Source organism: Gavialis gangeticus, unplaced genomic scaffold (genome assembly GCF_001723915.1).
Source record: "Gavialis gangeticus isolate Ggan-Ray unplaced genomic scaffold, GavGan_comp1, whole genome shotgun sequence".
Taxonomy (NCBI): Eukaryota; Metazoa; Chordata; order Crocodylia; family Gavialidae; genus Gavialis; species Gavialis gangeticus.
Window position 1 is genome coordinate 8,816,396 of NW_017729020.1, and position 23,847 is coordinate 8,840,242.

General features: G+C 47.4%; 2 protein-coding genes across 2 annotated transcripts in view; both read right to left on the reverse strand.

Moving 5' to 3' along the window:
• Positions 1-8,029: 8,029 nt before the first annotated feature.
• LOC109295571 lies at positions 8,030-18,886 on the reverse strand. The gene is made up of 11 exons (XM_019514508.1): positions 15,936-18,886; positions 15,213-15,298; positions 13,314-13,446; positions 12,755-12,843; positions 12,523-12,655; positions 11,908-12,055; positions 11,335-11,417; positions 10,901-10,995; positions 10,600-10,681; positions 10,291-10,435; positions 8,030-9,551 (listed from the first exon to the last, which is right to left on the reverse strand). The coding sequence occupies exons 1-11, from the start codon at positions 15,997-15,999 to the stop codon at positions 8,612-8,614; spliced, it is 1,998 nt and encodes a 665-aa protein (XP_019370053.1). The 5' UTR covers positions 16,000-18,886; the 3' UTR covers positions 8,030-8,611.
• A 2,803-nt stretch (positions 18,887-21,689) lies between these two features.
• The window catches only part of ATP6V1B2 (ATPase H+ transporting V1 subunit B2), a gene marked incomplete at its 5' end in the record, with an annotated part of 42,248 nt that continues 40,090 nt past the window's right edge, over positions 21,690-23,847 (reverse strand). Inside the window, 3 exons of the mRNA XM_019514322.1 lie at positions 21,690-22,206; positions 22,336-22,465; positions 23,393-23,497. Coding sequence (XP_019369867.1) covers positions 22,064-22,206; positions 22,336-22,465; positions 23,393-23,497 — 378 coding nt within the window. The remainder of the gene's footprint in view (positions 22,207-22,335; positions 22,466-23,392; positions 23,498-23,847) is intronic.

Genomic DNA, 23,847 nt, shown 5'->3' on the forward strand with positions numbered 1-23,847 from the left:
GTAGGATCCACAAGAAGCCAAATTGTTCCTGTCCGGGTCCCTTTAACAGTTTTCTACCAGGCATCAGCCCATATGCCATTCAAGCTCTGGTCCTGCCCTCACTGAAGGCTGGGGGCAAATTCCTGTCAGCCCTCCTGGCACCCCATTGGACTTCCTCCTGCCACCAGCCCTCTCTCTTCCACAAGCGCTGCACAATGTGATTGACTGGAGACGTTGACTTGCTGCCTTTGCACAATGCCGTGTTTGATTTCGACCGTGTGCATTGCCAATGTGTCAGTCCTCGGCGTGTGAGTAACTGCTGTCCTGTCCCAGCCACAGGGAAAGGCCAGAGTTCAGTCTGTACATATCTTCCCTTTTTTGCAGGTTTTTGGATGTTCTTCCCGGTGACTGATATAAAACTACTGGTCATTTTATGTTTTTATTTATAAATAAATTTTTTAAAATCGATCTTGCGTCTCCTCTGTTTTACAGACCTGAAGGCTAGAAGGATCACTGCCGTCACCTAGTCTGAATTCCCCCGAAAAGCAGGATTAGGACGGTACTGAAATGAGTTACACCTGGCACGGGCTTATGCTACTGGAGCTACTTGGTCAAGGCAAATGAGGTATTACCTTGCCACGGCGAGCCACTAGAAAAACACCTACTGCATACAGCTATCCCAGAGAGCTGCATGGCTACCTGCTCTGCATCCTGGTTTAATTTGCATCCATGTTATATACTGGTACAAACGTGACTTGTCCAGGGTCACATAGGGAGTCCATGGCAAAGCTGGGACTTGCAACCTTGTCTTCTGAGTCCCAGGTGAGTACTGTAGCCATCCTTGCTCTCGACTTCCAACGAGCGCTATTTCAGTAGCCTCACATGGTGCGAGTCCAGCTTGCATTACAGGCAAAGTCGCTAGAGGAAAAAGCTAAAAGAAGCACATGCAGTGATGGATGCATAGTGAGGCTTAAAAACCATGTGCAGTGACATTTTAAGGGACATTGGTAGAGCCAATCAATTAATCAACCAAGCATCCTCCTGAATACTAATCCACTTCCCTTGCCTGCAACCAGCCCTGCATCCTCTGTCACCTGCAGTGGCTCATTTTTAACTACCACAAAGCCATGACATAGTCCAGGCCCTGTCCTCTATGGACAAGCTGCCCGAGCCCTGAGAGTCAGAGGGATCCTTCCATGCCTGAAGTGGCATCGGCTCAGTGAGGGGGGAATTCAGCCTCCCTGCCACTTCCCTCCTCCCTCCGCTCCTCTGCCCCCGAGGATGTTATGGCAGGCTTGTTCCTGGGCCCTGGGCATGCACGCAATTGCTGCTGCTGTCCCTGGCTTTATTTCAGGATGGGGAGGGAAGAGCGGAGGTTTGCACATCTCCAAAAATAAGCACTTAAAAAGTCCTTGGACTTTTTCCCAAGAGGTGCAGGAGGAGGGAAATTGGAAGGTCAAATATTCCTGCCTGCTCTGCACCCCCAAATAACCCAATGTGCCCTTCACCTGTGTCCTCATTTATGGGCCCTCCCCACTCTGAAAGCCCCTTGTGCCAAATAAGCGCCTCAGTCGCAGGCCACAGCCCCCTCATTTGCAGGGGCTCTGGAAGCAGGATGCTGTTCAGCCAGCTGCCTCCATTTTCCCCTTCTGTGCAGGACAGCACTGTGCTGCTTAGAGGAGACAGCAGCAGCTCCTGGGGAGGGGAGCTAATATGCTGGCATCACCTCCCTGGAAGGATGAATACACGAGGTGAACACTGCAGGAACTCCCCTGGCTTTGGCTTATGAGACTATGAGGCTGCGATTCCGGTTTGTAATAAAAGTGGAAGTGCTAAACCCAAGGGACACCCGATTTATTGATTCTCTTTCAGATTAACAAAGATTCCAGACTGGGATCTTTGTTAATGACAGATGCTGTTCCTCTCACGCACGCACCTCTTTATTCACATCCCTTCTGCCTGGGCGGGAGCCGCCCGCTAGGGCCGTGACTCAGTTATGGGAAGCATCCATTTTCCCATCTGCTACCTGCAAAACTGAGCAAGAGACACACAAAAGGGGCTGGTTTTCTACCGCCCTGCACCCTCCGCGGTCCTTTACTCTGGCCGAATGCTGCTAACTCCCGACTGTACTGGCTGCGCTGCTGTGCATAAAGGTGCAGGGCAATGGAGAAGTGAGGCCGGAAGGTTTTGGCGTGCTACCCCTACATCTCCGCAGGCACACAATACTTCTCATTCGCATTTCAGTCCAGGCTCCCAATCTTGCAAACACTCTTACCAACCAGTGGGTCTTGATCCACCGGTAGATCTCGGAGCCTCTTGCGGTAGATCCGAGCCTGGGGTGGGGGGCTGAGTGCCCGCGTGCGTGCACGCGTGCACCCCAGCCCAGCAGGCCAGTCCTTGGGGAGGGGAAGGAGCGGGGGCTAGATTGAAGCCCCTGCAATGAGGGACAGTACCACAGAGGCAGGAGCAAGGGTAAGTTGAGTGGGGCCTCAGCCCGGTGGGACTTACCTGCGGGGTAGGCATGCCCCTGAATAATTTTTTCCTCGATCTGCTACCCCACTTCCCTCCCCACAGACTGGGCGGGGGAGCGCGGTAGATCTTAAATGCCAAAGGTATTAAAAAGGTTGGAGACCACTGGTCTGGGATGCGGAGCTTTGCCTGGCTCGGCTCTGTTGGTCACGTACACAAAGTGCAGCCATGCCAAACCCAAACCACTAATGTAGACACAGTTATGCCAGCAAGACTGTGCTTTTATCTGGATAGTTTACTTGGCTTGTTGGAGGTGATTAATTATCTCAGTAAAAGTGCACCTTTGCCAATATAAGTGAGTCCAGACTGGGAACACCTTGTTGGGGTAATATGCCAACAGCTCTAGTATTTATAAAAAAGATCCTCATAGCGATAGAGCCTTAAACATTAGTCATCCCACCGAGTTCACTAGTCCGGATCATGCACAAATTTACCCGTGGCACAGAAAAACTTTGCAGGCTCTAGACACGTATGCAGGTATCACTTCAACCGCAGCTGCTGAACAGCCAGAGGCACTCAGATTGTTTTACTGGGGCACACGACATTTCAGGAAGGACCCTGATTTCAAGCAAAGTTGGTCTGAAGGACCCATTCAATTCTAGTTACAAGGGACTTGTTTCAATAAGGCTTTCTGGGTATAACTAGGTATGTGCCGGCCTGTTTACAGTCAGACCAGTTGCTCCTTCACGCCTCTCCCCGATTCCTGGGCTCCCCTGCTCAGTCTATCCTATGATGGAGACAGAAAAGAAAATGCATACACAGAGAGAGGGAGGGAAGGAGGGAGAGAATCAAACGCTTTCACTGAAGCCGAGGACATGTTTTGACTGTTTAACAGGCTGTTTTCTCTGAATCAGATCTACTCCAAGCCCATTTGCACTATACGGATCTGACTGTTTCACAGATCTAAACAGTGTGTGTATCAGATGCAGCTCAGTGACACCAACAATGAAAACAACAGCTCTAGAGTAGGATATAATGGCCGATAGGATCTGCAAAGCATCCTAATTGTCCACGAGCAGCAGCCACATGTAGCAGAGCTTCTCCCCCTCTTCAGTTTCCCCTCCACAATCAGGGGTAATTGAGACTTGAGCAGCCTTCATAATAAGTGACAGGTGAAGCAAATTATATTCCCAGCACCAAAAATAACAGGACAATTTTCCTGCCATGATCCATCACTCAGGTATGGCACAGCTCTGGGAGTGACAGCTCCCGGCCTGCCTCCTATTAAAGGCAAGAGTTGGGGGTGGGGGAGGCACTGGAGATGCAAATGAGGCAAATTACATATCATGAGCAATTTCTCATTTGCTCGCTCCACTGAACTCATTCTGGGGAGGGACAGGCTGGATTTGAGAGGCCTCGGCCCTATTTCCCCTGCTACGATGCCAGATTGACTCAGCATGGCAGTGCCAGTCCCCTCCTTGAGAGGCATTGTTTACAGGCATCCCCTGCTGAGAAGGTGGCAGAGTAGGAGGCAGGTATTCATGCTGGATACTTGCCTCCTGCTGCTGCTGCTGCTTTCCAGGGAAAACCTGGCTGGGTTTGCACTGCCTGGGGCCCTGGGGAGTTTGTTTTTAGAGCCTTTGCAAATAGCCAAGAAGGGAGGAGACATTTCGCACGCGTTTCCCCGAAGTGGATCTTCTGTTACAATACCTTCGAATAACATTTCCGCTCAGCTGCCCTGCTGGCTTCCAAGCAGACACGGCCTGACTCGCCACCCTGGCATCATAGGTGTGCCCGAGGCGCGCCCCGATCCTGATTCATTTAGCTTGAGTGCATCAGCATGCTTGAATGATGGACCCACGCAGAGATTGCTGCCTGTACCATGCACAACATCATACAAGAAGAGCCTACCTGGGTAGGTCGGTCTCTGACCATCAAGGGGACTGGCTTAATATGTACTTGTGCCTTTTCTATGCCACAGTCAGTCAGTGAAATGTGGGGGGAGTAATGCAAAGATCTTGCACCAGACAGAAATTCAGGCCCCCTGGTGAATGCTGGGCCAGTTCACACACCTCAAACCTTCCCTGCTGCCCATATCTGTACCAAAAATAAAATAAGGAGCTCCTTTTTTTTTTTTATGGGAAGAGCCTTTTAAAATCCTTGTCTATTTTTGCTTCCTCTTCACCAGGGCAAGCATTGCATTTGCCTGGCGATTAAACAGAAGTGGTGCTGAGTGGGACAAGACAAGAGTGTGGCCCTGAAGGAGAGCTCAAGAGCTCTTGGAAACTTGGCTCTAATGAGCTAACTGGAGATCATTAACCCCACTTCAGAACAGAGCAGCCCAACAGCAGCACAAGGCACAAGAGGTCAGGGAAGGGAGGGACAGGAAGCAGCTTGGATAAGTGACATATGTATGATCGTGAGACTAGCTGTTTTACTCCCAGCCCAGTAGGATTTAAATGCTCACACTTCCCTGCTCCTGGAGCCTGTCCCCTCCGCAGAAGCTCTCAGCATTACAGAGCAAACCCTGCTCCCTGGCTACTTGATGTCAGTAATCCTCTTGTAATTAGGCCAAGGTGCATGGCACCTCTGTGGCAGCGGAGGCAACTGCAGGAGCCCCCTGGGAGGACGGTTAGAGGAAAGGACCAAGGTGAGCAGGGCTGGGAGGTTTATTGCTTTATGCTGACACGCACCATAGTTGCGCACACATCTCTCTGGCAAGCAACTTGCTCAGATGACTCACCCCCTGCATGTGGATTCCTTACCGCTTGCAAAGACTTGGCACTGGAGGGGGCTGACTGTGACCAGGCACTTCCCACCTGGTCTGCTCAGCAGTTAGGGATGATACAGGTGCATCAGTTCACCTCCAGAGTCCTTAAGTCTCTTGGCAAGCGAAGCATACTTTAGTCAGAGAGAGCAAGGCTTAGTTTAAATCGGCATGCAAGGCATGCTGGCACTACCTGCAATAGTGTTGGCGCATTTTGCAGAAGGATTCTCAAGAAGGGTCTGCGTTCAGCTCTCTTTCTGGTCTCCCCTACGCAGATTTAGCCACTGCTACACTTGTACTAGTGCTCGCTGCATGGAGAAGGGTAGCTATAATTTGCACCACTAGAGCTGCCCTGGCTTCTGAGGCGGGCGACAGCTTATGGGGATTTTTAATTTTGGTCTAATTTTGCATTGCTGCAGCTACACCAATCGGTGTTCATCACCAGGGGCTGAATGAGGACTGATCCCAAGTAAGGAGATGGCCAGCCTCACTTTAGAAAGACAAACTGCAATTAAAGTGAACCACCTTGATAGCATAGAGGGCAGGATGCAAAGCCTTTTGATGTGCAAATAACCTGCAGCCACTTTCCTAAGCCACCAGCCCCCTCCACCAACATCCCCTGCCTTACATCTGCTAACACAAACCCAAGGCCCTCCGGGGAGGGTGGGGGGGAAACAGGCTGAATGTTTGTTCTTGTCCCTTCCCTAAATGAGACGACAGCTGTTCCCTGGTTCATGGAGGGACCTGACTGGCTGAAATCAGGTGGTTGAGGGGATAAGACCCGCGGGCAGCCTTCATTAATCATTACTTTAAAAAATAATTAAGAAACCAGCATGTAAATATGTGAGGGCAGCAGCTGCAAGATCAGCATGTCCCATTTAGCACGATACCTGCTGTCTCGGCGCAATGAAATATTAGGCTGTTTGTTTAGCATCCTGCTAAGCACCCTCCCTGTAATGCACTTGTTCAATGAGGCAATAGAAATAATATTAAGAGGCTCAGGCAGCTTTGTGGGGCTGTGCAAAGAAAAAGGGACAGCATTACCCATTTACACTGGTGCCTACAGCATTGCCCCGGCTTCCTCACAGATGCACTGAGCTGGGGCTGAAAGGATATTTCTTCACAGTCTTGCAGACAGGTGTCTCTCACCTGGAGAAAAAGCCTCAAATTGCATGCGCTCTCCATGGGCTTTTTAAGCTGCTTGGGTATTGATCACAGACTTGTGCTCCCCCTGCACTTCTCTCCCGTGACAGCAAAGCTGCAGTATCTGTCTAGCAGCCAGCATGGCTTTTCCATGCACAGCCAGACTTACCAGCTCACATGCTAACTACTGGGGCAGAGATTTCACACACACCAGCGAGTGTATGGTTGAAGTGGAAGCAGTTAGGCATCAGATGTGTCCAGCTGACCGACAGTGCCTCTGCCACTGCCTCTATTGCTCCATCAGCATCACTCCCCCGGACACAAGAGTTTGGAAGGAACTAGGCCTAGTGAACACCAGACCCTAGAACCAAGTCATTTGCTTCCCTATCATTTTTTAATCTAGACAAGTAATGGCTGTCAGCCTACTGAAGAGGTAGCTGCAATGACTTGTCCGTCACATAGAGACAATGCATTTACAGAATCGCATCAGGTAGCGTTCCCAAAATTCACTACTGGAAGTCTTGCATTTGTAGATGCAGAGAAAGATAGGATGCAAGTGAAGAGTTTTAATAAACACTGATTTTTAACCTGCTTTTTTCCCCCCCTGGGAGGTAGAGAGGACATGAAGGCTTGAGTAACTGGCAACATTGGACTTCATTAACCCAAAACAGTCTGGTGAGAGCAGCGAGGCCCAGAAACAAAAGTGTCCATCCCTCCCACATCTTAATACCAGGCTACAGTTACTGCCCCCCTTGTTTTAATGTCAGCAGAGTTATACCTAAGGCAGAGCTCCCTCCCTCAAAGTCCTACCCTGTCCTCCATTAGAAGCAGAAAGTCTCTTTTGCTGCAGTGATCAGTCTCCCTGTGGAAGCCGACGGTTTAGCCAGCTTCAGAGTGGGATTGGACAAATTTTTGGAGAAAGTGCATGAGTAGCTATTGAGCGCGCGAGTTCAGAGCCACCAAATCAAAATTTCCAAGACCCTAAATGCTGGAGGCTGCAAGTGGGCAAGGAATGGTGGGGAACAAAACCAAACCCTGGTCCCACCCTGTTCACTCGCCCTTTAGCATCCTCTCTACCACAATGGGTGCATCTGCATGAGACACTTAGTGCCCACTGGACTACTTTTACTGCACATTAGCGGAGTTGACAAAAACTGTGCTAATGTGCAGTACATTAGTCCAATGGGCATCACGTATCACACAAAAAGAGCGTTAGTCTGCGGTAATGCGCAGTAGCGCAGATTACAGAGGATTAAGTTTATTACCTGTACTAACTTAATGCACTGTAATTACAGTGTATTAATGAACGTGTATGTGTGTGTGCGCGTCCTGTGTGACACAGGAGACTGGCCAAGCTGGACCTACTGCCCAACCCCGCAGTTCTGAATAAGCATTGACAGCTTTACTATGTGAATGAGGGCAGCTCCTGCCTTTGACCTGCCCGAGCAAGTTTCTAGAAGTCTCAGTACTGAAGGTGACATTTTGCATTGAGTCGCTCCCTGTCCACAAGCTCAGATGTGCCCAGAAATTCCAGGAAGGATTAAACACCACAGATTTAGAGCGAAGCAACACACCCACCAATTCAAAGACAGCAGCACCCTACGGTGGCAAACACTGGCATAGCAAGCAAGCCAACCCAGCACAGGAAGGTTTGAGACGGGGAGACAGCGCAAGTGTAAAAAGACCTTTTATTTGAGTCCAATAAAGGATTGCTTAACGCTACATTGAGAAGACAGGCATCGTCTACAACCAGCCATCTTGCAGAAGTAAAACTAGGGGGTCCCCAACTTGATTAAATCCCAGAAGGGCTTGCATAAAGCTGCATTAATTGGTTAAATGCACACGCCTTTCCATCTGCAGGGGCCATCAGAAGGCCGAAAGTGTTGAGACCAGCCCCCGTGATTCCTCCCCCTCAGCCCACTAATTCTTTAGAAACACTGTGCCAGTTCATGTTATGCTCTTAAGCATCCAGCAAGGAGGCCAAGGTTTCCCCACCACTATTTTCCATGGCATGTGGATCTGGATCAAGTTCAGATTTACCAAGAAAAATCACGTCATTCCACAGCAAAACAGGATCTTAAGTTAGTGGTGCCTCTGCAGACCTCAGGACCGTGCATAGCTTAGTGTTTGCACAAACTGGCAACTCCCACCCCTTCCCCCCCACAGTCCTAGTAGGTCTCCGAACCAGGCTGAGCTGCTGCTACTGCTGAGAGCTGCTGCTCTGGTTCTAGGCTACACATTTCTCCCATAGTCTCAAGGAGAGCCCAAGACCACAGGGTTTGTCTTGGAGTCAGAGGAGGCTACAGGGCCAGCCTCCAAGAGCAGGTCTGGCACAGCAGTCAGCTGCATCTCTGCTGGAGGCTGCCCTTTTGCTCCTGACAACAAGAGAGCCGTTGCAGCTGCACTATCCTTTAGGGAGCTGCTTTGTTCTGTTGAAGCACTGACCCCAGCTCCCCCTTCCAGTACCATTTCTGCTCCCTCTGGTGAGCTCCTTTCCAGAGCAGCATGGGAACCAGCTGAAAGCACAGGCTCTCCCTTGGCAAGGTCTCCATCCTCTGGAGGGGTATTAGGTTCTACATCACAGGCAACCAGAGGGTTCAAGGCCGGCTGTGCTCCTGGGGTTCCTGCAGAGACCAGGGGGCTGGGACACTCTTGGGCAGGCAGGGTTTGTTCAGCACTTCGGTTCGGAGCATCCGCGTCATCCAGGCAGGAGACAACTACTGCAACGTGCGTGTCCTGGCCTCTGTCATCCTCCAGCAGATCCACCTTTGAGCAACTGATGTGAAGGGACAGAGCCTTGCAGCCATTAAGCTCAGCAGTCTTCGGAGGATCTCTGCCCGCTCCATGATCCACCTCCCCAGAGCCTTCACCAAGAGGCTTAGCCATCACGCTGGCTGGGGCTTCACTCTGCATCTCCTCACACATCTCACCAGCCGCGACAGCTTCTGCACATGGTTCATCTTTGCAGCTCTTCTCCTCCACAGCTTGATGGTCCTGGCTGCTTGGAGGTGTGCTGCTGTCCATTGCTTCAGCATCCTCCAGTGTCTGACAAATGGTGTCCAAGCTGGTTGGGGAGCTGCTAGAGTTCTCTTCTTTGAGGTGGCTCCCTTCCCCTCGAGGGGTGGTTTCCAGAAGGGCACTGGTCCCTTTGTTATCATCATCTTGAGATCTTCTGCCAGGTTTCTCCCATGTCCTGGAGTGCAAGAGGGTTCACAGCACATTTATAATATACAGCTTTGGCAAAATGGAACATGGTTCAGCCGAGTCACCTTCAAGTATTAAACTGCATGAAGGACCTAGCCTTGGGAGGCTTTCACTGATGAGGATTCAACAGTCTAGCTGCAAGTCCTACTCATCTGATGGGGTGTCTACCACTCCCAGCCAGCTTTGGAGACCACTTTGCATAGTCAAACATGCAGTTTGATAAAAGAGGTTCAATAAAATGAGAAAGATTTCAGAGGCATAAAGGGGGAAGTTAGGCATGGGCTGATTCTCAGTAGGAAGGGAAGCTACTTGGGTTGCTTTTGGTTTCTAGGAGGAAAGAGCTAAACCTTTCTGCAGGGAGACGGTTAAATTGCATAGCTTCCTTGTGCACATGTAAGCCTATTCCCTACCCCAGAAAAGTGCTCATCTACTCATTGCAAAATCTATAAAATTTTGCAGCAAGAATCATCCAGGGGAGTGTTTGTGTTCATGTACCTCCTTTTCCCTAAAGAGAAATCAATGCACAAGCAAACGCACGTGGATAGAGTTGGAATAAGAGCAGAGCCATTAGCCAAGACCATTCTCTGGAAAGCCCACTCCAAGAGACATTTGTTCTACATTCGAGAAGCTAGTTGGAAGCTTTCCATAAGAAGGTGCAGCCAATTCAGTTCTTGCCACAAGCACCAGTCAGACATCTATTGCGGGTATTTTGCAAGGCTTTGCCTTACCTGCCTGGGCAGCCGTCTTCACTGCGAGCCTGGGCAGTGGGCAGGCCAGTAGAGGCTGCACTGTTAGTTCTTAGGATGGAGCGCCCAAGGGGCTGATGAGTTTGGCTGGAACCAGCTGAGCTGCTGCAAGAATCCAGTGGGGCAACTGCAAACAAGACAGCAGGGTTTCTTGGTACCAGTGTGCACAAACTTTGAGGCAGTGTGATAGTAGACCCATTTTCCAGAATATTCCCAAATGGAGTCTCTACTTTAAACATTGCTTGTCCAAACCACCCTTGTGAGTTTTAGCAGCATGCCTTTCACGCATACCTGTTTCAGAGCAGCTTTCCTTGCTCAAAGACTCTGGCTCATGTTCCAAAGAGGATGCATCTTGCACTTGGGACGTCACATCCTTTGGAAGGAGAGAAGGATGTCAGGGCAGAGTCCAATGCCATACTCGCTGCCTACTGTTAGCAGCATCCCTTTGTTTGGTGAAGAGCCCAGGGTGGACCGAAGGCCTTTTCATTCCTTTGTCATCCCCTCCGTTTGTATTGGCTTTGCCCTCATCTAGCAACAGAGCCCATCAAGTTTGCTCTGTGGGGGATAGGCCCAGGGTAATTCCAGCCCTTACCTCTCTGGATAAGCACACTGGCTTTAGAGAGACACCTTGGCGGATGGTTTCTAGCATTTCCTTCATCAGGTTCTGCCTTGGAGAGAAAGGTTCTCCTGTAGGAGAGAGAGGTGGGGTTGGACATGGGCCTTTCAAAGCCTGCGTGGATGAAAAATGCTTTCTGGTTTGGGCGCGGTATGAACTCCAGAGCTGCTTCTCACCACATTTCTAGCCTCATTTTGCTGAGGCCATTTCATCCAAACCCTCTCAGGAATCAGAGAGGAAAAATTCATTCGGTTGGGCCAGGCCATACAGGCATTCCAGTTGGGAGAGTTACAAGCACCGAGACAGTTTTACTGCCACCCACTTACGGGGTCTACTAGCCAGATCTCTCTCGCCTCCCCAGCCCTCGGTCACGACCCAGTGCCAGGTATACGTATACTGTTGGCACATACCATGAGCCTCCTTCTTTTGCTGTGGTGAGGTCTCTGCAGCTGGTTTTGTGGCCGACTTCTTGGGGATCTTAGAGAACAAGTGCCTAGAAAGGGAAGCAGTTTAGAGCATGACAGGTATGAGCTTTAAGGCCTGGGAGACTATTTTTTTTGTGCAGAGGCCCCTTGTCTCTATGCACAGCTGGGGACAAGACAAGTATGTCTGGCCCCCCTGGCATGGCACAGCTCAGCGCAGAGACTCAGTCCTTAGAAATCACCCTCTGATGCTACCAGGAGACCAGAGGCTGTCGCTTCTGCTGAAGAAAAAACACAACACACAAGCCAAAAAGCAAAAACACACTATATACCAGACACAGAACAGCTGCACTAGTACAGCCAGGGCAGTCAGGAAGTAAACTGCTCCAGCCCCAGAACTGCCTGCCACGGTACAGCACAGGGCCTGAAGCCCAGAGGCAAGTTGCAACACAGTGACTATCTTCATATTTTTCCTCCTGACACTATTCTCGCTCTAAAAACCTGCGCTGCAGAACTTAAAATTCCTTGTAGGAAGTGTACGATCCCCACTACAAGGCTTACCGAACTGTAGAAGACAGCAATGGTGTAGGAGGCACAGGCGGCGACAAGACAGATGAGGGTGGAAGAGCCAGGTGCACGGGCACAGCCCGATATCTGGAGGCAGGGAAAGAGCTTGCTAAATCCTGCAGGCGATTATGCAGAATCACCACTACAAAAAAGAGGGAGCAAGAGGCAGATAATTGCTTAGTGAAATAACTCTGGCATCTGCTCTGATGCCACCTGTCAGGCATTAGACCAACAAGGGAAGAGGCAGGTAAGACATGGGCATATAAGCCCTGGCCCTGACATCCTAGTCACGTCCCTTCATTTTCACCCATGAGCAAGGGAGACATGGTTCTTCCTGTTTGTCCTCATCTCAGAGCACTTCAATAGCCCATGTTACATGCCCTATTTTCCCTGCACATATGTGAGTATTTAGATCACAACCAAGCACCATACTAGAGGGCAGTCAGTGCTATCACACCCTTTCCCCAACACCGGCAGCAAGAGGTTTGGAGCAGCTTGGGTTACTGGCCACATTTTCACCTCCAAGGGAGTTTACTCAGAGCCTAAAGACAGACAAGAGAGTGATACAGAGACTCTTTGGCCACAAATCTGATATGCCAGGTCCTTTACCTTTACGTTGGATATCATAGATGATCTGCCTGGCCCTTACAACTCTGCACTCTGGCTCCGGCACCGGTGACCGCTCTAGGTCTATCTGCAGCTCCTCACTCTGGCTGGGCTGCACAGAACTTTGCTGCTCCACCTGTACCACCAAGAGTGGTTGAGGGAAGAAAAACAGGTCAGCGCCCCCAGAATCCAGGTCTCTCCAGCACTCCCATCATCCACCAAGCATCTGACCTACCTCTGGCCCCAGGAGTTGCTCCAGATCATTCACACGAGACAAAAGCTCTCTGGTCCAGGACTGGGAACATCTCAGTTCCTCTGCCAAATCTGAAAGGAGATGGCAGATCAGCAGGGACTCTTGCCCACTTTGCTGTCACTCACAGGCAGCGTCATTTTTAGCTGCCCTAAGAATCACCATAGACTAAAATTTGCCACCTCTAAGGATGCACTTGAGGATTTGCTTAAGTGATGCCAGCTCTGCTTTTGAGCTGGCAGCTCTCAAAACCATGGAGCAGCAGAGAGTTAGGAATAAAGACTGCCCCCCATTTTTAAGGAAGAAACTCAGGAAGGCACCATGTTATCTGGCTGGGCTAAGTCAGTACCATAGGTTTGGCAGCAACAAAGGATGTCTAGAGCCTCTTCTTTCTATGCTAGTGGGTTAGCGCTGCCCGTCCCAAAGCTCCACAGCGGCATTTACTTTAGAGAAGTATAGATTTATTTGAAATAGGAGACCATCCCTATGCACACCCAAAATACTTATGCTCTTTTGCCTACCCCAGGACAAAAAGGGAGCTTACCATGAAGGCGTTCTGGATCTGGTGTTGAAACACCTTGACTTGCTGTATCTCCGGTCTCAGGATCCAGCTGGGCTAAAGGAAAGGGACTGTCAAGCTGGGAACTTGCAGTGGTTTGGATTGGAGGCTCTGGGCCCTGGAAAAAAAAAAAATATATATATATAACAGTAACTCAAAACTACCCTCTACACTCCAAATCCCATTCAAGGTCTTATACTGCATAATTCACTGTGTGGATAACTGCATTGCTAGAAACTAACTCACTAGTCATGACCCTGCCCAGTTCACATCTAATCCAAGTGGAGAAGGGCTGTAGAAAATGCCCGACCAGAGGCATTCCAAAAATGCCATAAGGACAGAGATTACTCCTGTAATACTCCTACCAAACAAGGCCATTTTATCTCTCTCTCTCTGCATCTTTGTTTTTTCTATAGCTCATCACTGCGGTATTTTTCTGGAGGATGATTAACTAAAAGGGGCCATCTGGCACCAGAGAAGAGAGGGAAGCTCAGAGAAGCACCTTATGTCAGGACTGCAACAAAGCACTGCTGCTTAGTGAGTTTAGTCTCCCTATCCTGTTTGCCCTCGTTGGCAGACATGCCCAGGAGATCAGTTCCTGTTCCTTGTGGTCTGCTCACAAGAAACCCCCACAGATGATAAAAATCAAAGACCCCTAAAACTACCACACCCTTGTAGCCTTGGCACGGTTGTACTTGCACAAAAGTGCTCATGTTGGTAAAGTTAATTCTCATTAGGAAAAGGGAATGTTTTATGGTGAGACTGCTGCTACCTGCATAGCTATTTCAATAAGAGTCACCCTTAACTGAGAGACCAGATCTTGCACTGACCTTATTCTACTGCCTGCTGCCAAAGGAGGAAGGCCACTTCAGAGAAAACACACCAGAACAAGATGACTCAAAACCAATTTTTACACTAGTTTAATTCTAGTTGTACAAGAGGCCAGACGCATTGTGACATTTGTCATTTAGACAGGCCCCGAGCAGGTAAGTGTAAGAGCTGCGAGGTTGAATTTGGCCTAGCAATTCAGCAAACCAAACCACAGACTGATACTGCCACTTGGTGGCTACATGGCGTTAGCACTTGGTTTTAAGCTTTGCCCCGTGGAGCATTGTAAAATAGGGTAGCTGCAAAGAGAACTGGCCTCTCCAGACACACGTTGAGCTGGCCGACTAGCCTGTGGCTCTCTCGACCACGAGACCGAAGGACTGCTTCACACACACGCGCGCGCTCTCAAAAGGTCTACAGCACTTACTCTTTGGCAACGACTTGTATGACCGAATCATGCCAATAGTCTCATTGGATCCAAGTCATAGTCCAGTTCAGGGTCTTAATTACAAAGTTACCCTAATCTTCATTTACTGCAGCCAGTTAAAGTTCTTCTCATGTAAAATCTCTTTTCCAAGTGAAGAATAAACTAGGCACTTGGAGAGACAAGCGTCAAGGAAAATCACTTGTTTGATTCTGTAGAAACACTGGGTTAGACAGCCTGGCTGCTTGAAGTGAACGGTTCTTATCAACACAGAAACTAACACCCCCGTCCCCAATTCAATACTTAGTTGGGGTCAAGTTACAAATTTGGTTTCACATCAGACGAAAGCTCTTGAGGTCTGATAACTATGCCAAAAGAATCCTCCCCAAGGGCCTTAACAGAGGAAAGAGACTGCTTAGCACTATCTGATCCCCAAGGCAGGTATTTTCAGCGCTGCGTTAGGAGATTCCGAGTTTCAGTGTACTTTAAGAGATGAAGCTGCCCTCAACAGCCTGTTTCAGTGGCCCCCTTAAATGCCTATCCTAAAAAAACACAACAGTTCAGAATAGTCTCTAACTTCAGAGAAAGAGACCATTAAATGACGGTCACAATGGTTTCCCTTCAAGTCGTACCTCGGGTCTGCTATGCTCCGAGTAGACAGGAGCATCGGACACAGTTGGACGAAGCTGCTCCTTCTTTCGGGGACCCACGACAGCATCTAAGTGGAAGGGAAGACAGACTTCACACGCACGCACTTAGGCCAAGTTTGCAGAAATCTGGTTGCACAGGCTTTGTGAGAAACAACATGCAGGAAAGGTAATGCCGCAGTGGCAAGACCTATAGGAAGTTATTTTAAGCCTTAAAAAAAAGGTTGAAAGAGAGAGAGAGACATGCACAGACAGACATGAGCAGGACTCTGGATGCCAGTCCAGTTTGAGCAACTCTGGAGGATTTTCAGTACCCACAGAAAACACCTTAAAGAGATCTAATTTTCCCACAACCACTAGAATGGTTTCTACCTAAAGGAAAAAAAAAAAAAGTCACCTACTCTTTAAGGCATGTCCCACCCAGTAATCACTAGTTGCTTTTCAGAAGTTTTTAGCCTCGCAATTAATTCTAATTAGTCAAATATTCCATCTGGACCCTTTGACTAACTCTTAGAGTTAATGTGACCATATTAAAAAAAAAACAAAACAAAAAACTACCAGGTTTATGGCAAGAGATTAGGAAGCCGTTGAAGGTTTTAAAGTCTCAAAAATCTTTAGCTCACAAGGTCAATTGACAGCCAACAAAAGGTACAACCATAAAAAGAAAAAAGGGGGGAACCCCATACATTAAAAAAAAAGGAAACTAACCTTCAGTAGACTGGCAGCACAATACATTTCTTACCACCCTCCACATAGCCCTGAGCATAGCCATTGCTCATGTGAGCAGCTAAAAAAGCCTGCCTGCTCCAGGATCACTTGAATTAAGCCTTTATCCTTATCTTGGCCAGATCAGCAGGACTGTCATTGGTGAAACCTCACCAATTAGTTTGCACCTCTTTCACCAGCCAGCTATTAGCTTTCCACAGGCATTGCTGTTGCTCATTCCTCATGCCTCACAAAGAAGGTGCCAGGTGAAGAAAGGGAACTTCTTTCACCGGGAGGCTGCTGGCTTGTCAAACAAGAAACCATTGTAGCGCATTGTGTTAGTCAGCAAATTGATCCCACTTACACTTTGGCAGGTGAGCGAGCGGCTGATTGACAGGCACCTCGGTTACATGAAATAAATTATGGGATGCAAATTAGTCCAGCTTAATTGCGGTTAATACACTCGTGTTCACAGGATTTCTTGTATTTGGTTTCTTAATGAACCTCACAGTGCTGCTAAGATTTAATGGCATCTGTCTCTGCAGTGGCAGCTGCCTCGCTCCATAGACAAGCATGTCTCTCTGTGGCTGTTTATTCAACTTCTGTTGCACCATAAGGGAGTGTTGCAGGGATTAGGAGCTCACGGCCTGGGTGTTACCTGGACTATTATGTTGACCTCACTTACCTTCTGTTAGTAAAATCTCCAAACCAACAAATATCCACTGGGTGAAGGCCTGTTAAGTCCTCTCCGTGTGGCAGATGGTTTCTTATGCCGTCACGGTTGAAATCTGTGTGATCGAGATGCACGAGTGAGGTTCAAGAGACCTGCACAGCATCCAGGTTCCTGGGGCTGGGTCAAAATTCATGTGTGCTGCCAACGACATTTTGAAACAATCTCTGGAAGACCTGACAAGACTTTTGAAAGCAAAGGGCTGGTAATACTGCTCCCTGTGTGCCATTAGCCCAGACAGCTAATCCCTCCAGGCCTCCGAAAACTAATACTTCTCTTCTCCTCTGCTTTGCCCGCCTTGTCTACTGCGACTCGCTGAGAAACAGACTTTCTTTCTGTGTGCATACAGCCCTTACCATAGCAGGGCCCCAACCTGGGCATGCAAAAAATTCTTGGCAGGACTGAAGATTGAATCCAGACCTTTTTTTAAGAGGCGAAGCCATGCCCCAGCCACGAGGCCTTTCTTCCCCTTTTCTATCCTACCAGCTTAAAACACTGTGCAGAAGAGGCTGTCACTGCTTTCATTTTACAGACAAGGGAAACCAAGGTACGTACAAATTATGTTAACCAAGGTCACCCAAGGAGAGAGTTATTGAGCAAAGAACAACCACCAATCTTCGCCGGCCTCTCCTCCCTTCTCCAAACAAGCAGCAGATAAATATTACTCTTTCTAAATTGTTTCCCCGGCAGTCCAGTGTAGCCACAGTTGTGGCAATTCCATTATAAATTCCATTCTCTTCAAGTTAATAACTTGGCCGCTTCAATCGGTCTCTCCGGGAAAAGGTATGCCTTCGCTGAGAATCAGCTTGGACATTTAACTAACATGTTCATCTACCTTTCTTCATGTCCTTTCATACCTCAAATGGCCGTGTCAGATTTTGTAAGAGAAAGATTGTGTGTAATGGATAAGGACGGTCTTCGATTTTCTCAGGAAAGCTTTGTTTATGGGGGAGAGAGTCACGGCAGTGCTACAAATGCTGCAGAGCTTGGTAAAGCAAAGAAAATCAAAGCACTCTCCCCACCTCGTCGTATAAAGGAAGCCTCAAAGCCTTAAAAAAAAACGTTTCTATAGGAGAAACACTGCGTGCTTCCGTCCTCATCACTTGAGCTACAAGATAGCAATGTCTCTACACCTACCCTCAAGGTTGGAGGAAAGCTAAAACCTAGCCTCGGGGCCTGGGTGTCCCACTAGAGTCAGTTTTACCCTGCGAGCACTGGTTTTGATTTGTTCTTTTAGGTCAGTACAAGCTGCATCTCCCGTGCAAAACAGCAAGTTGCAGCTTAGGGGCTGTATCAGCCGACCTCTTCCAGTGCAGACCTGGGCTCATTAAGAAATCCCCGCAAGAAGTTTCAGCAAACCTAAGCTGCTGTTTGTATCAGTGGTCTAAGGTGTTATTTTTTAATTCCAGTTGTTTTTCCCGACATCCCAGCAATTCCCAAAATAAACCATTTTCTTCATGTGCTGTGAGTTTCCATTTAGTCAAAAAATATAAATGTTCGTTTTTTTTTGTTTTTTTTTAATTCCAAACTAGTTTCCCCAGCAGCCAATTCATGTGACTGCCTCCTCCCTTAGGAGCACTATAGAAAGTCCCATTACTCAGGTTTTTTTCTGTTTCCTATCTTAGATCATACCACCTCTCCTTTCCCAGCATGGAAACTTTTACATGAACACAACTTACTCAAACGTAGGCAGGACAATAAACTCAGTCTGCCTAATCACACTCATATGAGGGAGTTTATCCTGCGGTCAATGTACACAATTATAATGAAGCATTGTGTAGATCACACATCAGAGTCTGTCTGATGGCGTGCTCAGGACTGGGGCCATGGACTATCACTTATGCTGAAAGTTTAAGGAGAATTTGGGGTATTTTATTTCAGCTTTCCTGTGCAAACTAGCCCCTGTGAGTTAGAGACACCAACACCAATTATCCCAGGCTTTCCAAAATCTGTCTTTGATAGTGACAACTCCACCTTCACCTACCCTACACCTCACTCGAATGTTAATCCTAAAGTTAAGGCTTACTGGATGTGTCTACATGTTCATTAATGTGCCTCTGCTATGGTGCATTGTTTAATACTTTTAATATGAGGTACTAGATAAAGGCACAGTAGTTGCACTAATGCAGTAGCAAAGGCAAACTTTTTTTTTTTTGGAACGCTTAACATGCAGTCGACTCACTCTACTGTGCATTAGCAGAGTTTTTGCTGCGATGCGCTAATGCACAGGACAACTGCACATTAAGGCAACTCATGTAGACGCACCCACTGTACTGCTAATGATGTGACAACATAGGCTCCAGGCCTAAAGTGTAGGAGAAGAGGCACTCCTTTTCTGCAGCCACCCACTTCAGACAAGAGCAATGGCACATCCTCCACAGACTTGCCTTTCCACTTCAGCCAGCAGGTCGAGTAGCAAGGACCTGTCAACTACCACAGAAACTAGGACAGTAATTAGTAGTTGTTAATCATGACATGCATGCAAAAGGGGTTATGCTCACACAGTACATTGTGCATTAGACTGATGCAATGGCACCAGCAGAGGCTTCAGGAACTCTGCACTGCAGTCACAGCTCCAGATGTACCCAAACTGGTAGCATCAGATCAACAACATAGGGGAGAGGGGGAATAAGAGGTCTGTGAATACTTGAGTTAACTAGTTTAGAGGCTGCTCACATAACCTGAATGAAAATATGGAAAAACCCTTCTCCATGGCAAGTGTCAGGAAAGTTTCCCCTGGGCGGGCTTATTTGTGAATCACTGGGCTTGTACACCAGCTGAAGTCTACTCCAGGAACTTACACTTTCCACTTCATGTTCTCTCATTGCCTGTGGCAATAGCAGGAGGGCTATGTTAGTCAAAACCACTGGGGCAACTGTCATCATTAACCTCTACAGTGACCTACTGCCAGTTATATTTGCTCTGACCCTCGTGGGAATGCCAGCAAAAGCAAGCTAGAGTGAACCTGAAAAGCAAGCACAGACCCCTCTGCCCCTTAAAAGCAGCAGCGCAGCCCTGCAGGGTAGTACAGTTGTGGATGAGAAGGCATCAGCCAGCCCATTGTTTTATTAGCAGTCACAGAAGACGCTCCAGAAAAAAAGTGGAGAGGAAAACCCACTTGTCTCCTGCCATTGCACACCTCATCTTTGTTCTAAAAAACGGCTGCTGTGAAAAGTGTACACCTTAAGGTTAGGAACTGGAAGATGCGCTGATGGTTTTTACAGATTAAGCCACTGTAGCCAAGATCTGACAAGCATATAGTGTTTTAGACAAATGAACCTTCAGGTCACACCGAACTGAAAACATGTGCTATGTGCCTTCTTTGGCAAAGCTATAAAAATAAAACGATGAGGGTAAGTCAGAGCTGATCTTTTATTATTAGGAAGGGACCTCTTTTGGGAGAAATATTTATTTATGCGCTGGCGATAATACGCCAACTGGCACTAGGGAGCTACGCAGCATGCCATGTCCCACACGAAGATTGCTTGCAAGAATGATTAAAAGGACCTACTGGTAAAAAAACTGTAGGCAGGGTTTAAGACTCGCTTGCAGGAACAGCGCAAAACTGTTTTCAGTGGACCCAGGGCTCCAGTCATCCATCCCAGGTAAATTTGTGATGAAGTTAAACCTGCCTCAGAAAAGCCCAAGCTAAGTGGCATCTCGCTACAGAAACACTGAGACTTTCCTTTTCTTCAACATTTATTTTCCATAGTTAAATTCAGGTATCACATTTTCTACATGAAATGATTCTCATGCTCAGACCCCACCCCCAAGAAAAAGAATTGGATAAAGCTTTAAAATGGAATGCACCAAAGTAAAGAAACTGCTATTGCACCCAAGCTACAGAGAACACAGACACCAAAACAGAAAGATCTGCATAGAACAGAACTGTAGGGCAATGCCAGGAAGAAGCCAAAAGTTAGTACTCCGCGTAGCCGAGCCACGTTGCATCTCTCTACACAGCCTCCAACCACTTACTTTGGAAAGTGCTAACATAGTTTGCAACTCATGTTTAGATGGGCAAAAGAGCTGGGATCCATTAGGTTAGCCTAGAAAGCAAACAAAAAAAAAAGGGAACTCTCAAAATCTGCCTGCACTGGGCTTCAAGCCCAATTTAAATCCATTTCAAAACACTGATTTCATCAAGCAGGTTAGAAGCATTTTGGTAGCACTGCACTGTTTGGCTGGATTCATCCTGGCTAGCAAAATCTATGCCTGAAGTGGACTTGGGTCATTTTACACATCCTTCAAGACCCAGTGTCAGCCAGAGAAAAGTTGAACAGAATTCAAAATATCCATTCCTATAGGACAAAAACACTCTGTCCCTCAATACTATTTTGAGGCTAGGTTAAAGGAGTGGTCCACTTGTACTATCAACACAGTTCATTAGAGACTTGGCATACTGTTTTAACATTACGGGGAAGCCATGATGGCATGCAGTTTGAAGCCTTCGACAATTTAGTGTTGAATCTCAGGCATTTCCTTGAGTCGGGCCAGGACAGGGCCTTGGAATGGCCTTAGCCATTACTCCATTTATGTGACATTCTTTGTTTTTTCTTAGAGTGGCATTGATGAAGCAAGTTTGCCGATTCTTTACTTATCCAAAAGGAGAGATGAACAGGTTGACGGAGTTAACAGTCCAAGAGAAGAGAAAAAAAAAATGCGGCTCCTCAAGGAGCAACCCAGTGCTCAGTAGTGCTAAAGAGGTAGGATTTTTTTTTCTTGTGCTATGGGAAAAGCAGATCCTGTGCAAATGTTGCAACTTCATGCATACGTAACCATGGAGGACTGGCTGCAAATGCAGCCCCTGAAGGATCCTTAGCCATAATTAAAGTCACTACCAACTTGCATTCTGCGTTAAGATATATGCAGTCATGTAGCAAACCTTCCTCTGCTGGTTTATCTATTAAATCACAACAGCAGGTCAGCAGAGAATGCCATCTGTTCTAAGCAGCATGGCCACAGTGGCACATGATCAAATGGAAAGCAAATGCTCAAGACAAGAAGGCTGCCATTTGCTTCTTAACTTTAAGGAATTTAGGGGGGGGTCCTGGTCTGAGACCAAAGGATTTGAAGCTTCCGGTAAATTTCTCTTGACAGGGTTTAAAGAAAGTCAGTTTACCAAAAGCCTAAATATGCCAGGTAAGAGTAGTACCTTAACTACACACATCCGTATAGACAAGTGACCTTGAAGCTTCTCCCTGCAGGCATTTTACTAAACCCCTGAAGATCCGGCCTTTGGAAAGAGATATTTTAAACTCTGTTATCAGCTTAAAACATCAGGAACACTGGCACAGGTGTCACTTTTTCTGGTTTTAATGATGGGGTGACAAGTAAACACCAACACATGAAGAAAACGAACAGCATTTCACAGAGCACGGAGCAAGAGATGAAGTCGCAGCTAGTGCTTCGCAGTCGAGTCTCGAGGGTAGAACTCAGCCAGGGTACTCTGCGGGATTCTCTTCAGCATCTCCTTGGGGAAAATACGCAGCAGCTGCCAGCCAATGTCTAAAGTCTCGTAAACAGTGCGATTTTCATAAGGACCTGAAGAGGTAACAGCAGACTGATCACACTTTGCCATTTTAAGTAAATGGTCAAATAAGACATGCGCTCTCGTGGTGTTAGGACAAACATAAGCAGATCACCACCGAACACCTGAAACGTTACACTTACCCTGAGCGATAAAGTTCTTTTCAAACTTATGCAGAAACTCCAGATAGAGAAGATCATCTGAAGTAAGAGCTTCCTCACCAACTACAGCCTTCATTGCTTGCACATCCTTTCCAATAGCATAGCAAGCATACTAGTAGGGGGAAAAAAAAAAAATAAAGCAGAGAGCAAGTGTCAACCATGACGATGCTCAGAGCATGAGACTCCTGGCAGTGCCAATGCATTTGATGCTTACAGATAGACAGTATCTTATTCCTGAGTTCTACTCCTCACTTTAATGCGAAAGCAAAACAGTACAGCATCGACAGTGATAGCTGAAGTACAAAATCCTTAACGCAGTGGTATTTGGACTACAATACAAAGAAACTTATGTTGCACTGTTGCTTACAAAGCAACTGCTGGAGAATTCTAGACATTTTGCAGGGAAAACTTCCCCCACAAAAAACAAAAGAAAAAACACCCTATGAACAGAGCGGCATGGCAAGGTAAGCAAACAGCATTTGTTGCAGTGAACCTAAAAAAATAAAAATTCTTCAATGTACTGCTGGTGAACCAAGGGTCTACACCAGTGTTTCTCAACCTCGAGTTCCTTTCAGGGGTGCTGTGGGATGCCACACAATATTAGCACTGTTAGGTGTATAAACATGATTCACAAGTAAACATGTTCGATTGAGTCTGCTCCGAAGCAGTGGATCTCCAGCATGTCACGGGACAAAAAAAGCGTGTGTATAAGTGTCCAATGATTTCAAATAAGGAATCATAGCGTTGCAATATATTGTTTTTCCAGGCTCAAAAGAGTGGAAACTAGGAGTTGGCATTTTCCAAAGGGTGCCTTGAACCTAAAATGGTTGAGAACCACTAGTCCACACACTCACCCACCCTCCCTTATTATAAGGAGGTCTTGTACCGTCAGCAGAAGCAAATGGCATTGAACAGCACTACGAATTGCTTGGGATTTAAAGTTCCTGATCGTATACGCTCATTTTCAGGATGTCAGATGAAAGCAGAGGCATATGTTCAAGGTCTCAAACTACTCTAGGTAAAGAGTAATCACACATACCAGCTGGTTGGACACATCTGCATGATCTTTCCTGGTCATGCCTTCTCCAATAGCAGACTTCATCAGTCGAGATAAAGAGGGCAACACATTGATGGGTGGGTAAATCTGGAGGGAAGACAAGAAGTTAGGAGCACTTAAAGAAACAAAAACAAAAAAGACACATTTGGAAGGTCTTCATTACTGAACACATCCTTAAATTTTTAGGCACTCTTAATACCCAGAAAACCCTAAAAATCTTGACAGTATGGGAAACTGACAAAGCAGGTAGTAGTTAGAGTCCAGTTCAGAAAGCCAAGTGATTAAAATTTTAGTACCTGGGCATGACGAAAGTGACAGAGATTAAAGCAGTGTTCCTAAGCTTAGGCAACAGCATCAAAAAAACAAAAAAATCCAAGAGTGTTGTACCAGCAGTGTTCATAGGGATTTAAGTATAACCGGAAAGGGGGGGGGGGGGG

Bases quoted from the DNA above. Each gene is read 5' to 3' on its own strand.
- LOC109295571 (XM_019514508.1), bottom strand. From the start codon at position 15,999: ATGGCTATGCTCAGGGCTATGTGGAGGGTGGTAAGAAATGTATTGTGC. The intron at 12,844-13,313 runs GTAAGCTCCCTT...ATCTCCTTTCAG, and splicing joins AGATCCAGAACGCCTTCATG to ATTTGGCAGAGGAACTGAGA. The intron at 10,682-10,900 runs GTAAGGGCTGGA...CTCCTTCCAAAG, and splicing joins CAGTGTGCTTATCCAGAGAG to GATGTGACGTCCCAAGTGCA.